Here is a 15,030-nt window from a genome sequence, read left to right as displayed (position 1 = left end):
GAATGAAAAGGGCATGAAAAGGTAACGCAGGGGCTGGCGTCTGGCGTGGTGGTGCTGCCGCCCGCCTTCCGCATCTCAGTGCCTGGGGTGGAGTCCCGGCTGTGGGCTCACCTCCAGCTTCTGGCTGATGTGTGCCCTGGGAGGCAGCAGCGGGGCTCACGTAGTTGGGTGCCTGCCACCCACGTGAAAGACCTGGGTGCAGTTTTTGGCTCCTGGCTTCAAACTGGCTCAGGGCCAGCCATTTGGGGAGTAAGCCATTGAATGAGAGATATTCTCTCTCTCTCAAATAAAAAAAGAGGTAAGTTTGGTTTGGTATAAACGTTTTCTAAAAATCCAGCCTTTTTTTTTTTTTTTTTTTGTAATGTGCATTTTCCGGGGACTTCTGGGGGCTCCTTGTGTTTGATGAGCTCTGTTAAACAGGACCCTTGAGAGCGAAGTGGGGAGTTTTCAGCAACGCCCCGGGCCGTCCCAGGAACCGCGCCCCAGGCCAGGACATGGAAAGACAGAAGGGGCTCCGTTTTCCTTCCTGCTCGCCACGCTGTCTGCAGTTCCTAGCATCTCGTTGGGGCAACGTCCATGTGAATCCCGCCACGGATCCTCCCTCAGTCTGTCCATCTGTGGAATGGATGCAGCGGTCGTCCGGGGACAAGGGCACGGCTGGAGGGCCGCGTGCTGGATTGCAGAATGTTTAAAAGTCAGACGTCAGGCACTGAATGTGACCCAAGCCTTTCACACACACACCTGCAAAAAGGCAGAACACAGAGAGGCGTGCGAAGCCACAGCCCACACCGCATAAGTGCGGTGGCGGGGGAGAGGGGGTGGCAGGGGGCACCGTTTCAAAACGGACTTTTCTTTTCCACCAAAGAGCGTGGTTGCCCCACGGGACCCAGGGCGGGAGAAGCGGAGCGGTCATTTTTATGGAGTTGTTTGAGCACCCAGGTGTTGAGTCTCCAAGCGCCCTCTGCTGGCAGCTTGGGAACCGCTACAACAAGCACCCATTTATTATTATTATTATTATTATTTTTTTTTTTTTATTTTTTGACAGGCAGAGTGGACAGTGAGAGAGAGAGACAGAGAGAAAGGTCTTCCTTTGCCGTTGGTTCACCCTCCAATGGCCGCCGCGGCCGGCGCGCTGCGGCCGGCGCACCGCGCTGATCCGATGGCAGGAGCCAGGAGCCAGGTGCTTTTCCTGGTCTCCCATGGGGTGCAGGGCCCAAGCACCTGGGCCATCCTCCACTGCACTCCCTGGCCACAGCAGAGGGCTGGCCTGGAAGAGGGGCAACCGGGACAGAATCCGGCGCCCCGACCGGGACTAGAACCCGGTGTGCCGGCGCCGCTAGGCGGAGGATTAGCCTACTGAGCCGCGGCGCCGGCCCCCATTTATTATTTTTAAAGATTTATTTATTTATTTGAAAGGCAGAGTTAGAGAGAGAGAGAGACAGAGAGAGAGACAGAGAGAGAGAGACAGAGAGAGAGAGAGAGAGAGAGAGAGAGGTCTTCCATCTGCTGGGTCACTCCTCAAATGGCTGCAATGGCCAGGGCTGGGCCAGGCTGAAGCCATCAGGGTCTCCCATGTGGGTGCAGGGGCCCAAGCACCTGGGCTGTCTTCCGCTGCTTTCCCAGGTGCATTAGCAGGGGGCTGGCTCAGAAGAGGAGCAGCCAGGACTCAAACCGGTGCCCATATGCAATGCTGGCATTGGCAGGCAGTGGCTTTACCCGCTAAGCCACAGCACCTGCCCCAACACTCATTTTTTTTTTTTTTTTGACAGGCAGAGTGGACAGTGAGAGAGAGAGACAGAGAGAGAGAAAGGTCTTCCTTTTGCCGTTGGTTCACCCTCCAATGGCCGCCGCTGCAGCCGGCGCACCGCGCTGACCCTGGCAGGAGCCAGGAGCCAGGTGCTTTTCCTGGTCTCCCATGGGGTGCAGGGCCCAAGCACCTGGGCCATCCTCCACTGCACTCCCGGGCCACAGCAGAGGGCTGGCCTGGAAGAGGGGCAACCGGGACAGAATCCGGCGCCCCAACCGGGACTAGAACCCGGTGTGCCGGCGCCGCAAGGTGGAGGATTAGCCTATTGAGCCACGGCGCCGGCTTCATTTCTTCTTCCTCTAAGGGAGCAGGCTGCTTTCCCATCCTGCCTCCCCGCCCCCACCAGGCACTTCCTGTGAGGGTCCTCTCCCCTTGCCTGGGTCACTCTGTTCTCCAGGCGCCCCCCCCCCCCCCGTCCTGCAGACAACACCCTTTTAAGTTCCTCCTAGGAACCGAGGAACCGGCCGCTGGAATCCAGGGCTCTCAGACATCCTAGAGTTCTCACACAGAGGTGCTGGCTCCCAGCTCACGCCCAGCTCTTTCTGCCCAAGCCCTCTCCCCGGGGCCCACCGTGAGGAGCTCCTGTGCACCCCGTCTGCTTGTCCACGGCCCCAGAAATAGGGGCCCCCTACAGTCCAGGGCTCCTTGCGTCTGTGAGCCAGGAGAGAGGCGGGTGTAGGTCCTGGCAGGGGGCAGGGGGCTGCCTGATTTTGGGGGTTTCGAGGGCCCCAGCATGATCCAGAAGCCAGGACAGGCACAGCCCCTTGCTCCTGGGGAGTCCTTGCCCTGAGAGGGGAGACTAAGGGCAGCCGTGCACCTGCTGTGTGCCCCAGCTTCCTCTGTGGTCCTGGACAAAATCGCCGATCCTGCGCACGGATCCGAGTGGGGAAGACGGAAAATCGAGTAAAAGCCCCTGGTGACTGTTAAACCACCCAGATACTCAGGCTTCGCTGAGTGACACCTTAGGCGCGGCTCCCAGTGGGGCCCAGGCTCGCGGCCAGCTCTGAGCTTGGACGTGGTCCCCCCGCCCCGTTCCCCGCCGCCGCCGCCAGGGGGCGCGCCATCCAGGTGAGTCCTCCCCGGGGGCGGCCGGGCGGGGGTCCCGTCCTGCGGCTTCCCGGAGGGTCCCGGCTCCCAGCGGTTTGCTGGTCGCAGCCACTACACGAGGATCCAAGCGAAGCCTCCGTGTTTGACCCCGACGCGCACAGTCGACAGCGGTTCGGTTCCCAGCGCACCCTGCGGGAGCTGACCAAACAATATGTATTTCCTTTTGAATTTCTTGGTCTCTCCGTAACCTCATTGTGGACAAGGACTTCCTTTTTTGTTGTTTATTTCCTTATTCCCACGGCCTAAGTGGCACGTAGTATGGGATGAATAAATGAAAATCAAGACAATAAAGGGACAATAAAACAGGACAAATAAATGAGAAACAACCTGGCCGGATGAGTTTTACCAGGACTACAGATTGCGAAAGGTTAACAAAGTGGTCAACAAAGCAAGAACATGTGTGGGAAAACAGCGAGAGAGGACGTCTCTGTTATTTAAAATTGTTCTGCGTCTGTTATGCTACGAATGAGTGCCCGACACAGGAGTTCATGCTGATTACTGTTAATTACTGCTGTTATCAGTCAAGTGACACACAATTATTAATTCAGGTAGCAAAATGTATCTATCTCGGGCTGGCGCTGTGGCGTAGCCGGTAAAGCCACCACCTGCAGTGCCGGCATCCCAAATAGACGCCGGTTCCAGTCCTGGCTGCTCCACTTCCCATCCAGCTCTCTGCTGTAACTCTGACTTTCCAAAAAATAAATAAAGGTTGTTTTAAAAAAATCCATATCTAGCAAATGTGGGAAACTCAAAACTATCATAAGGAACAAAATGAAATGATTTGGAGGCTATAAAATCAATGTACAAAGCTCACTGTTGTACTTTCTGCTCTCAGGAACCACAAATACGTGGAAATGGGAGGCTGTGCTAGTGGTCTAGCGTATGAATTACACAGCGATGCCTTTAATGGAAAGAATGCATGGAGAGGCCGGTGCCGCGGCTCACTAGGCTAATCCTCCACATTGTGGCGCCGGCACACCGGGTTCTAGTCCCAGTCGGGGGGCCGGATTCTGTCCTGGTTGCTCCTCTTCCAGTCCAGCTCTCTGCTGTGGCCCGGGAGTGCAGTGGAGGATGGCCCAAGTGCTTGGGCCCTGCACCCCATGGGAGACCAGGAGAAGTACATGGCTCCTGCCATCCGATCAGCGTGGTGCGCCGGCCGCGGCGGCCACTGGGGAGTGAACCAACGGCAAAAGGAAGACCTTTCTCTCTGTCTCTCTCTCACTGTCCACTCTGCCTGTCAAAAAATTTTTTTAAAAAGACTTATTTATTTATTTGAAAGTGAGAGTTACACAGTGAGAGGAGAGGAGGGAGGGAGGGAGGGAGAGAGAGAGAGAGGTCTTCCATCCTATGATTCACTCCCCAATTGGCTGCAAGGGCCGGAGCTGTGGCGATCTGAAGCCAGGAGCCAGGAGCTTCTTCCAGGTCTCCTATGTGGGTGCAGGGGCCCAAGGACTTGGGCCATTTTCTACTGCTTTCCCAGGTCTTAGCAGAGAGCTGGATCAGAAGTGGAACAGCCAGGACTTGAACCAGTGCCCATATGGGATGCCAGCACAGCAGGCCAGGGCGTTAACCCACTGTGCCACAGCGCCGGCCCCACAGCCTCTGTTTTAAGCTTGAGTGATCATGCTAGGTAGTTTCTGTGTTCTGCCGAGTGGGATCAGTGTATTGTCACTGTCTTAGTTTTGGACTATAGTTGGTTTCAGACCAGAGTCTCACGGTCGGGGATTCTTTCTCAAGGTGGAGTCTCAGGGGCTCTAAAATGGAGTCCCTCTGGTCAGGGTGTCACTGCAGTGACGTGCAGAAGAAATAACATGGTGGGGGGCGGCCCTGTGCCTCAGCAGGTAAAGCCGTGGCCTACAGTGCTGGCATCCCATATGGGCACCGGTTCGATATCTGGCTGCTCCTCTTCTGATCCAGCTCCCTGCTGTGGCCTGGGAAAGCAGCAGAAGATGGCCCACGTCCTTGGGCCCCTGCACCTGCATGGGAGACCTGGCTCCTGGCTTCAGATCGACACCGCTCCATCCATTGTGGCCATTTGGGGAGTGAACCAGCGGATGGAAGACTTCTGTCTCAATCTCTGCCTCTCCTTCTCTCTCTCTGTAACTCTGACTTTTAAGCAAATAAATAAATCTTCAAAAACAAAAAAGTAATATTTGGGGGCCGGTGATGTGGTGTAGCAGGTTAAAGCCCAGTCTACAGCACTAGGATCCCACATAGGTGCCAGTTTGAGTCCCGGCTGCTCCACTTCTGATCCAGCTCTCTGCTGTGGCCTGGGAAAGCAGTAGAAGATGGCCCACGTCCTTGGGTCCCTGTGCCCACATGGGAGACCCGGAAGAAGCTCCTGGCTTCTGGTCAGCCCAGCTCCAACCATTGCAGCCATTTGGGGAGTGAACCAGCAGATGGAAGTCCTCTCTCTCTCTCTGTCTATACCTCTCTCTATAACTCTGTGTTTTGAACAAATAAATCTTTTTTTTAGGTTATTATGTGTAGCTGTCTTAGAATGAGTTGTGTTGCTGTAAAAGAGACAGCTGGGTCAGAAAGTAGAAGACAAGGAGCAGCACCCAGCAGGGTCCTAACCCTACGTTAGCCCATGGAGGAAGCAGAATGTGAGAGGCGGCCTGGCTGGGCAGCAACCCACTCTCCAGGGAGGTGACCCCTCTGCCCCTGACCTGACAGCCTCCCCCGCAGCCCACTTCCCAACACTGCTGTCCTGGGAAAGTGACATCTGACCCAGGGACCAGGGGGGCTACAGCAGTGCAGCACAAGTGACCCCCACACATCAGAGTCTGGGGCGACCTGCGTCTGCTCTCCAGGCCGCTGGAGATGAGGTGGAATCTGGCAGAGGTCCGGTCAGGGGCTTTTCCTGCAGGGAAGTTGGGGGGAACAGAGGGGCAGGGGATGGGGGGAGACAGACAGGAGGCCAGCGGTTACGTGGCTACCCAGAGATGGCAAGGGAGAGTCTGCCCGCCGAGTGGGACTCACCCTCCTCCCCTCTCCAGCAGGGCCTGGATCCCAGACCCTCACCTGGGCGCAGATCCTGGAGATGGGGGACGTCCTGCAGTCGGACTTCACGCCGGGCAGCTTAAGCCTCACCACTCTGTCAGTGTGCGAGCCCACGGACTCCAGGCAGCAGCGCTGGAAGCAGGGCCAGTAGCGGCAGTGGGGGCCACAGAGGCGGGTCCAGTTCAGGGGCAGGATGGTGTCATCGTCACAGCACTGCTCCAGGGGGTTGTAGGCCTGGTCCCCGCACCTGGGCGCTGGCTGGCACAGCCACAGACCGTCAGGCCCTGCAAAGCCAGAGCTGGGTGGGCTCCGGGGTTGTGTCCGGGACCAGCCCCAGCTCCGTGATGCTGCCTCCTCCCGCCTCATGCACCTGCTCTCACCTGGGACTCCTTCCGAGAGCGAGCCCAGGAGGGCAGAGAGGAAGACGGCAGCTGTGAAGCAGAGGGGATGAGGACGGCGCTGGGACACCTGGTCCAGGCCCCAGCGACGGCACGGAGCTCCCTGCTCACGGACGCCGCTCAGAGTGGGTCAGGGTCCTGGGGTGTGGGTGGGCAGGGGGGACACATAGGGAGGCTCCGGGAGGAGTTAAGGTTCTGAGGCTGCAGGTGCGAGGGAGGTGGCAAAGCATCAGAGAGGACCGGGGTGATACGAGGAGGGAGACAAGAACTGCTTAGGGGAGAGAGAGTCAGGCTGGCGCCGTGCAGGGGTTAAGCTGCCACCTGAGACAGCGGCATCACCCACGGGTCCTGGTTCAAGCCCCGGCTGCTCCACGTCTGATGCAGCTCCTGCTATGCAGTGGGAAAGCAGCAGAAGACGGTCTGAGAGCATGGGCCCTGCACCCTCGGGGGAGACCCGGTGGAGCTCAGGGCCCTGCCATTGCAGCCACCTGGGCAGGGAGCCAGAAGAGGGAAGTGCTCAATACCTCTCTCTCTCTCTCTCTCTCTTTCTCCCTCCCTGCCTCCCTCCCTCTCTCCCCCAGTCACTCTGACTTTCAAATAAATAAGTACCTCTCTACAAGTGAAAAGAGGGTCAGGTTTCCAGCCCAGCAGGGTTGGGGGCTCTGAGGCTCCCTGGGGCTGGGGTCTCCTCACCGAGCACCATGCTTCTGAGCCGGCTGCAGGGCAGTGGGTGGCGGAGCAGCTGCACCTCTGGGGTGGGACCTGGCTCTGTGGTTTTTATACGAACTCAGACCTGTGAATCATGTGGCAACACAGGCAGCAGGGCCTGGGAGGGTGGGGACGGCACAGACAGCAGTTATTGAGTAACAGCTCCTGAATCTGGCCCGGGAGGCAGCCGCCTTCTCACGCCCTCCGCCCTGAGAGCCTTTTCTGGGCACAGCTGAGGGGGTGCCCAGCTGGGAGAGACCCTCCCCTGAGGGCACCCACCCTCCCCAAACACTGGCTGTTTCCAGGCTCCCCACATGCCTTATCCCAGAAGTTTCAAGGCCCCCCCCATGTCCACTCCTGCAGGGTTCCTGCTTCTGCAGAGTCAGGTGTGGGAGACATTGAAGGTGCAGCAGGATCGGGGGCTCCTCCGGGGCTGCAGACTCTCCACCAGGGAGTCGCCAGGGACAGAGTCACGGGGGACCCTGGTGTCCACGGTGCCTTTTTCTTGTTGCTCTAAGGGTCTTTGACCAGAGAATTGTTACCCCGTGTTTGTCATTGCTGTCTGCCCGTCAGCATCACTCCGTCCGTGTGAATGCAACGCCTGTGGGGTTCTCAGAGGCCGCCCTCTGTGTTTCGGGGCTCCCCAGGGAGGCAGACACAGCACTGGGGCAGAGGCTTTAGGGGGCATCGCCGGCGGCAGGGACTCTCCTGTCCCGGGTCAGAGGGGGAGACTCCACCTGCAGGGTCTGATGGCTGCGTACAGAGCCGCCTGCTGCCTCCTCTGCGGGTGTCAAGTCAGTGCCTCCTGCTTCCCCTGCACCCTAACAGAAGTCCCCTGGTCGTCAGACGTCCCCGGCTGACAGAGCAGCTGCCGGGAAGTCAGGCCTGCGAGAGCCACGGTCCCAGATGCATTCGCCCGATGACTGAGGTGCTAGGCTGGGGTGCTGGGCCCCACCATCGTGTGGATCACGCCCTACGCCTTCTCCCACGGTCACCCAAAAGACGTGGACTACGGGTGGTGCCCCCTCTGCCGGGTTCTACATAGCCTGCTGGAATTTGCCGACTTCCGCCTCTGCTGGCCACTCTACCTCCTCTGCTTGCCCAAGCTCCAGGGTCAGGCCCTCACAGAGGTGACAGCCAGTGGGGACACGTGTGCACTGGGCTCATTCAATGGAGAAACGTGGCTGAGTTGCCGCCTGATGGGGAGTCCCTGACGGCCTGTCACCTGCTCCACCCTTCACACTGGCTTTCCTCCCCTCTTGCACACTTGGGGGCTGTGATGGGTAGAGGGCAGGGAGCATTCGTTATGAAATGGCTGACTTTTGCAACGAATTGGAAAAAAAATTGAGTTCATTACCTACACAGAGAAAGGAAGACTAGCCATAGGTTCCTGGTACCCGTGTCCCTTGCGCCAAGTGACACTGAGACAAACGCAGCCAGACAGCTGAACGGGAAAAATAGGACATGGGGTCGGCGCTGTGGGACAGCGGCTCAGCCCCGTCTACAGTACCGGCATCCCATATGGGCACAGTTCGAGTCCCGGCTGCTCCACTCCCAATTCCAGCTTCCTGCCAAGCACAGGACATCAAGGGGGAGGTTCTGGGAGACGGGGCTGCTCTGTGCAGAGACCACATCGCCAGAGCCTGACCCATAGGCGGGGCTTCACCAAGGCCAGTCCCTGCCCTGCCGCCTGGCAGCCTCGTGCAACCTGTCCACTCATGGGCATTGAAGGTCACTCTCTGGTTCTGCAGAGGATGGATACTCTTCAGCACAGAAACCTCTAGTGCACACATATGTGCTCTGAGTAACTAACAATGCTGACCAAGTGAGCCCACATGAGTCAGAACTGCCCTACTACATATGCATGAGCCAGTTGGGCTGGGCAGGTGCAGGGAGCCCCGTGTGAGTGCTGAGGGCGCGTTCCTCGGGCTCCCTTTGCAGCCTGCAGAGCCCAGTGTGCGTTTGCTGGCATCGCCCTCCACACCTGCTTGGGTCCATCCATCGCATCAGCACTGGATTTCATTCCTTTTTTTTTCCTAAAAAGGGAATGTCGCATTGTTAAGAAAATACAGAGAGCATCGGGAGATCAAAATAAACACACAAATTCCCTTTCTCAGTGCAGGCTCGGTCAAGGTCAAGACGCTGATTCCAGAACTCCAGGGCATTTCTGAGAACTGAGGGTCCTGGGGCTGAGCCGCGGTGGTGCCGTCTTGATTAGCTGAAGAGAAAGGAGCTCCATTAAATAGTTAAAGCATTACAATAATTTGTTCTACCTGAAAGGTGCAGGTGGAGGTGCAGGTGGAGCTAGTGAAACAGGGAGTGACCTCCCACCCAGGGGGCGCTGCCCAAACGCCGGCAACAGCTGGGTGAATCCGGCCAAAGCCGGTGCTGGGACTCCCGCACAGGACAGACCCAGCTATGTGGCCTCCTCTCCGCCCAGGGTGTGAATTCCTGGGCTCAAGGGTGGACTCCCCCTCAGGCTCTCAGATATGGGACCTGGGCGCCCAGACAGCTCCGGAACCACGCCCACGACAATGCTCCTCTCGAAAACAACAAAGCACCAGGAGGGGCGGAGTCAGGGCCACCAGGGGCTGCGTGGTCACTTCCCGTGCAGCGCACGCACGGAGCCGCCCTGGGTGCTGGATGCGCAGTCGGGTGGAGAGGACGCTCGGGGAAGCTTCCCGGGTGCTCTTCCTGCTGCGGCTGTAGGCGAGATCTCTCATCACCGCCCCAATAAGCAGGAGCCATCAGGCTCGGCGCCCAGAGAGCCCAGGAGCCAACACCTGAGCGTCCCCAGACTCCGCGGCCGCGACTCGCAGCCGCCCAGCCCTTGATTTAATTTGTTGATTTTATTAACTAGCAATCCTCACATTTTCTGGGTACAGGGCAATACTCAACCCTGACACAGCGCCAGCTGATTAAACTGAAGCGAGTTGGCCGCCGTCCTGTTGGGTTAAACTCCCGTGGGAACTCAGGTCCTCTGTGCAGCTCCTGGGGGCGGAGCCAGCGCTGGTTCCCACAGAGAAGGCAGCGGCTGCACTGTCAGTGCGTGTGGTCAGCTCTGCTGTTATCTGCGCCGTCCCTCATGTGTCCTCGGCCGTAGGACTTGGTCAAGATTAATTGTGCTCAGTGTGCAGGTTTGGTCTGGCCCTGTGGACCTCAGCTTCAGTGCTGGCCCAGGCTGCTTGAATGGACTCCTTTGTAAACTACTGAGGCCCCAGGCGCTTTGTCCCCTCCAGGAGTCCCGGGAAGCAGCAGCGAGTTCGTGGTTCTCCCCTGCAAACTTCCCACGCACGGGTGTCCGGGCTTTCGCGTGGTGGGGGCGCCTCCTCCCCAGTGGCGCCAGCCACGTCCTGTTCAAGCCATCAGAACAAGGGAGTCTGAGTTTATTTTGCAGCAAAACTTTCTCACGGCGCTGCGTTGTGGCACAGAGGGCAAAGCTGCCTCCTGGGCCCTGGCGTCCCACACGGGTGCCGGGAACGTCCTGAGGCTCCACTCCCATCCCGCTCCCTGCTAATGCGCCTGGGAAAAGCCGCAGAGGAGGGTCCGAGTCCCTGGGCTCCTGCACCCACCTGGGAGACAGGGAAGAAGCTCCTGGCTCTAGCTTTGGCCTCGCCCAGTTACGGCCATGGTGGCCATCTGGGGAGTGAACCAGCAGATGGAAGATTTCTCTCCCTGTCTCTGTCTCTCTGTAAATCTGGCTTTCAAAATAAATAAGTGAATCCTGAAATGAAATTTTTTGAAATCAGTGTATAGTTTTCCTGTGTTTTTTCTCTTTTTTCTAAATATTTATTTATTTGAAAGGCAGAGTTACAAAGAGTCAGAGAGAAAGAGAGAGAAAGAGAGAGAGAGAGGTCTTCCATCTGCTGATTCACTCCCCAATGACCACAACAGCTGGAGATGAACCAATCCAAAGCCAGGAGCCTGGAGCTTCCTCCAGATCTCCCACACAGGTGCAGGGGCCCAAGCACCTGGGCCATCTTCTGCTGCTTTCCCAGGCACATTAGCAGGGAGCTGGATGGGAAGTGGAGCAGCCAGGACTTGAACTGGCACCCATATGGGATTTGTGCACTGCAGGCGGCAGCTTTACCCTCTATGCCACAGCACTGGCCCCAAGTTTTCTTTTTAAAAGTGATTTATTTGTTTTCATTTATTTGAAAGTAGATTGATAGATCTCTCACGGTAGACGCATGCAGACATACACATACACACACACACTCCCAGTGATATCATTGCAGGAAACAGGAACAGACGAGAAGAGCAGTTACACCCACCGTGGGAAGAGACGTGGGAAACTGGGAAGCTCATTCCTCCTGGCGGGATCAGGCGTGAGTATATCCACCTGGGAACTCCTGGGCGCGTCCTTTAGAGCCACACGTTTTGTGATCTAGAAATTCCACTCTAGACGTGTGTGGCCGAGAGAAAGGCAGAGGTGTGTTGAAGAACAGCCATGGGCAGGGTTTCTATTGACGAATAAAACTTAGTAGATTCATTTATGAAAGTCAAAAGCTGGAAACAACCCAGGGGCAGTGAGGTGAGGTGTGTTGGCTCGGGCCAGCCGTGAGTGACAGAGCTGGCCGGCCGAGCCGGCACGGCAGCTGGGGCTGCAGGAGCTGCCCCGGCACCGACTCCCGGTGCAGCACACGCAGCCCGGGGATGCGCACGCGGCAAGGGGCTCGTGGGTTTCTGAAGAGCGGACCACGCAGGAGGAAGGGGAGCTCTCCACGCAGACTGCTGCCGCGCCGCCTCTGACGGCCGGTCCGTCTTTCCAAATCAGGGCCCAGTGCATTGCCCTGTGGCCTCACTCATGGACCCATAAGAGTGCTGATTTCGCAGTTGTTTTAAGCCTTATCTGCTTGTTTGTCTGAAAGGCAGAGGTACAGAGAGAGAGGGAGAAAGAGAGAAGATATCTTCCATTCACTGGCTTGCTCCCCAGAATGGCCACAAAGTCCAGGGCTGGGTCAAACCAAAGCCAGGAGCCTGGAACTCCATCCGGGTCTCCCACATGGCTGGCAGGGCCCACGCACTTGGGCCGTCCTCCGCTGCCTTCCCAGGTGCGTTAGCAGGTGGACTGGAAGTGGAGCAGCTGGGACTCGAACCGGCTCTCGTACAGGATGCTGGTGCTGCAGGCTGCAGCTCAACCAGCTGTGCCACACGCTGGCCCCTGGTTCTACACTGGTTGCGTCTTTCACTTGTTAAGGGAGGTGGTGACCTCAACGTTGCTTGCATGCCGGCCAGAGGCTGCAAACCCCAGGATGTGTACTTCAGATGTGTTCTATGCTTTGAGAGCCGAGGCTCACGGATGGCCCAGCGTCCGGCCCATTCTGGGAAAAGTCCCGGGTGGACTTGAAAGGGACCCAGGGGAAGCGAGACGCAGCTCAGGCCACCCCTGCCCCCAGGGACCCTGGAAGGCCGTCACAGGGTCCTGCCTGCCTCTCACAGGGAGGTGACAGCACCTGTCACCTGGACGCCCCCCCCCCCCCAGGACAGCAGCTCTGTCCTCAGCCACGCGCTCTGTCCTGCTGCCTGCACCGCACCTCAGGGAGTCCCTCCGTGTCTGCAGAGCGGTGGAGCGGGGATATTTCAGTTTACAACCAAGTGTGCACCTGCGCCCAGCCTCAGGGCTTAGGGCCAAAGCTCTGCACAGGGATTTTCTCACTGGGGTGCCCTGGTCCTAGGAACACCTGCAGATATCCCTGCTTTCTGGAGAGACTGTGTGTGTGTGCGTGTGTGTGTGTATGTGTGTGTAATGTGTGTGTGCATGTGTGTGCGTGTGTGTATGTGTGTGTGTGCATGTGTGTGTGTGTACTTACTTATGTGTGACCATGGCAAACGTTTGATTACCAGTGGGGACCTGCCTTGTGCCACTGTGGCTCAGACCCCTGCTGGCAACACCAGCACCGCACAGGGGGCGCCCGTGCAGTCCTGGCTGCTCTGCTTCTGATCCAGCTTCCAGGTGCTGCCCCGGAAAGGCTCTGGGCCATGGCCAACGCGCCTGGGCCCCTGCACCCCGTGAGGGACCCGGATGGAGTTCCTGGCTCCCAGGGACATTTGAGGAGTGAACCAGCAGATGGAGGATCTGCTTCTCTGTCTCTCTCCCTCTCTTCCTCCTATTTCTGTAAAACTGCCTTTCAAACATGCAAATAAATCTATAAGAAAAGACAGAAACTGCACACTAATTGCATATTCAACACGGGCTTCTATAAATATAACGAGAGCTTTAGGGATATTAGGAAAGAGACTGCTGGCAGCATCACCCATTTTTATGTTCTCGCTTCTGCCCACAGCTGTCTGGTAAACAGAGCTCAGGGAACCTGTGAGTCATCGGAACTCTGGCCCTAGCGCACCCCTGAGCCCTGGCCCAGGTCCCTGCTGCTCCCTGCGTGTTGGGCTACAGGGAAGGGGCCCACTCACAGCTCTCGGTCTCTGCAGGGCGTGGTCGGGTGAGGAGCAGTGAGGAGAAAGGAGCTCCCCTCCCCCGACCCTCACACGCAGCCATGGGGTTGGCAGCCCTGGTGGAACAGGAACTCGGGGTGCTGCACGCCCCGGGACGCCCGTGGAAATGAGAAGAATAAAGATGCCGGCTGTCAGCGCCCACTCCTGTGTCCAGCGCTCAGCGCCCTGCGGGGCCGAGGTCAGGGCATGGCCTCCGCCCACGGGGCACTTGGTCACCGCAGGTCGCCCCACAGTGCAGCTCTGACCAGGGCTCCCACCTGAGCCCCTCAGGAGGTGCCCCCTCCTCTGCAGTGCACTGGAGGTCAGCGGTGTGTCCCGGCCAGGAGCCCCCACGTGTGGCCCAGGTCCCCGTGAGCTCCCGCGTTTTCTCCAGTGCTGCAGGTGCCTCCTAATGCATTAGGAAGTGCAGGCGAGGGCGAGGGCGAGGTCTGGGGGCCCAGGCTTGGGTCACCCTACCCCGGACCCTCACACAGCTGATGCCCGAGGCGGCAGAGACGGATCGGGGTTGGGGCTGGGGCTGTTTGGCTCAGCGCTGGCCGTGGGTCAGGTCCTCCCAGAGGCGGGCACTGGTTTCAGATCCAGCCCGGCCCCTCCCACACTTAGCCCAACTTGCATTGTTTCTCATGGTCCTTGCCTTCCACACCCCTCCCCCACTCCTGTAATCACCCACTGTCGATCACGTCCACCCTCTTCCTCTTTTGTTTATTATATTTATTTATTTATATGACGGGCAGTTACCATGAGAAAGAGATAGAGAGGCCTTCCATCTGCTGATTCATTCCTCAAAAGCCCCCATGCACACGCACACACACCCCCAAACACGCATACACACACGCGTGCACACAGACACACACACACACACATCACTGATCTCTGCCCCGCTCCAGCCCTGTGTCATCGCTGGCTCAGTCCAACCAGCTCATCCTGGCTGAGATGCTGCTCCCGCATCCCACCCCAGAGCTCCTGGCTCCAAGTCCTGACGCTGCTCCCGACGGCCCCTCCCTGCTAACGGAACCCTGGGAGGCTGCAGGCCCCTCCCACCCATGGATGGAGTTCTGGGTTCCTGGCCTTGACCTGACCCAGCCCTGGATGTGAGAGGCATTTGATGAGTGACCCAGGGGTTGGACGATTCTCTCCCTCTCCCTCGCCCTCTCCCCATCTCCCTCTCCCTCGCCCTCTCCCTCTCCCTCTCTGTTTCTACCTCTCTCCCTCTCTCCCTCTCCCTCCCTCTCTCCCTCTCTCCCTCTCCCTCCCTCTCTCCCTCTCCCTCCCTCTCTCCCTCTCTCCCTCTCCCTCCCTCTCTCCCTCTCTCCCTCTCCTGGTTTCTCCATCTCTCCCTCCCTCTCTCTCTCTCTCTCTCTCTCTCTCTCCCTATTCCTCTCTCCCTCTCCCTCTCTCTCTCTCTGTCTACCTCTCTCCCTCTCTCCCTCTCTCCCTCTCCCTCTCCCTCTATCTCTCTCTCTGTCTACCTCTCTCCCTCTCCCTCCCTCTCTCTCTCTCCCTCTCCCTCTCTCCCTCTCTCCCTCTCCTGGTTTCTCCATCTCTCCCTCC

At 58.1% G+C, this 15,030-nt stretch overlaps 1 protein-coding gene across 7 annotated transcripts; it reads right to left on the bottom strand.

The window, feature by feature from the left end:
- Positions 1-341: 341 nt before the first annotated feature.
- Positions 342-7,212, bottom strand: LOC100354094 (insulin growth factor-like family member 4). Of its 7 annotated transcripts, none has more exons than XM_089319787.1 (6): positions 6,925-7,212; positions 6,637-6,803; positions 6,298-6,348; positions 5,897-6,201; positions 5,711-5,777; positions 342-672 (listed from the first exon to the last, which is right to left on the bottom strand). In XM_089319787.1, exons 2-6 carry the CDS (start codon positions 6,743-6,745, stop codon positions 413-415), a joined length of 792 nt encoding a protein of 263 aa, XP_089175913.1. In that variant the 5' UTR covers positions 6,746-6,803; positions 6,925-7,212; the 3' UTR covers positions 342-412. The 7 variants fall into 7 exon arrangements, 5 of the variants coding, with proteins under 5 accessions (XP_089175913.1, XP_089175914.1, XP_089175916.1 ...); XM_089319788.1 differs by having other exon boundaries at positions 348-672; positions 5,939-6,201; XM_089319790.1 differs by lacking the exons at positions 342-672; positions 5,711-5,777 and adding an exon at positions 2,292-3,052 and having other exon boundaries at positions 5,939-6,201.
- Between the last annotated feature and the right edge of the window lie 7,818 nt (positions 7,213-15,030).

Source organism: Oryctolagus cuniculus, chromosome 18, assembly GCF_051225735.1.
Source record: "Oryctolagus cuniculus isolate XC-2025 breed Fujian yellow rabbit chromosome 18, ASM5122573v1, whole genome shotgun sequence".
Taxonomy (NCBI): Eukaryota; Metazoa; Chordata; class Mammalia; order Lagomorpha; family Leporidae; genus Oryctolagus; species Oryctolagus cuniculus.
The sequence above is the reverse complement of the archived record's forward strand: the minus strand, read 5'-3'. Positions and strand labels throughout refer to the sequence as shown.

What these genes read in the sequence shown, in the direction of transcription:
- LOC100354094 (XM_089319787.1), bottom strand. Translation starts at nt 6,745, where the DNA reads ATGCTCTCAGACCGTCTTCTGCTGCTTTCCCACTGCATAGCAGGAGCT. An exon ending in GGGTGATGCCGCTGTCTCAG is followed by an intron (nt 6,349 to 6,636) that starts GTGGCAGCTTAA and finishes TCTGCTTCACAG; the next exon opens with CTGCCGTCTTCCTCTCTGCC. An exon ending in CTGCTGGAGAGGGGAGGAGG is followed by an intron (nt 5,778 to 5,896) that starts GTGAGTCCCACT and finishes ACTTCCCTGCAG; the next exon opens with GAAAAGCCCCTGACCGGACC.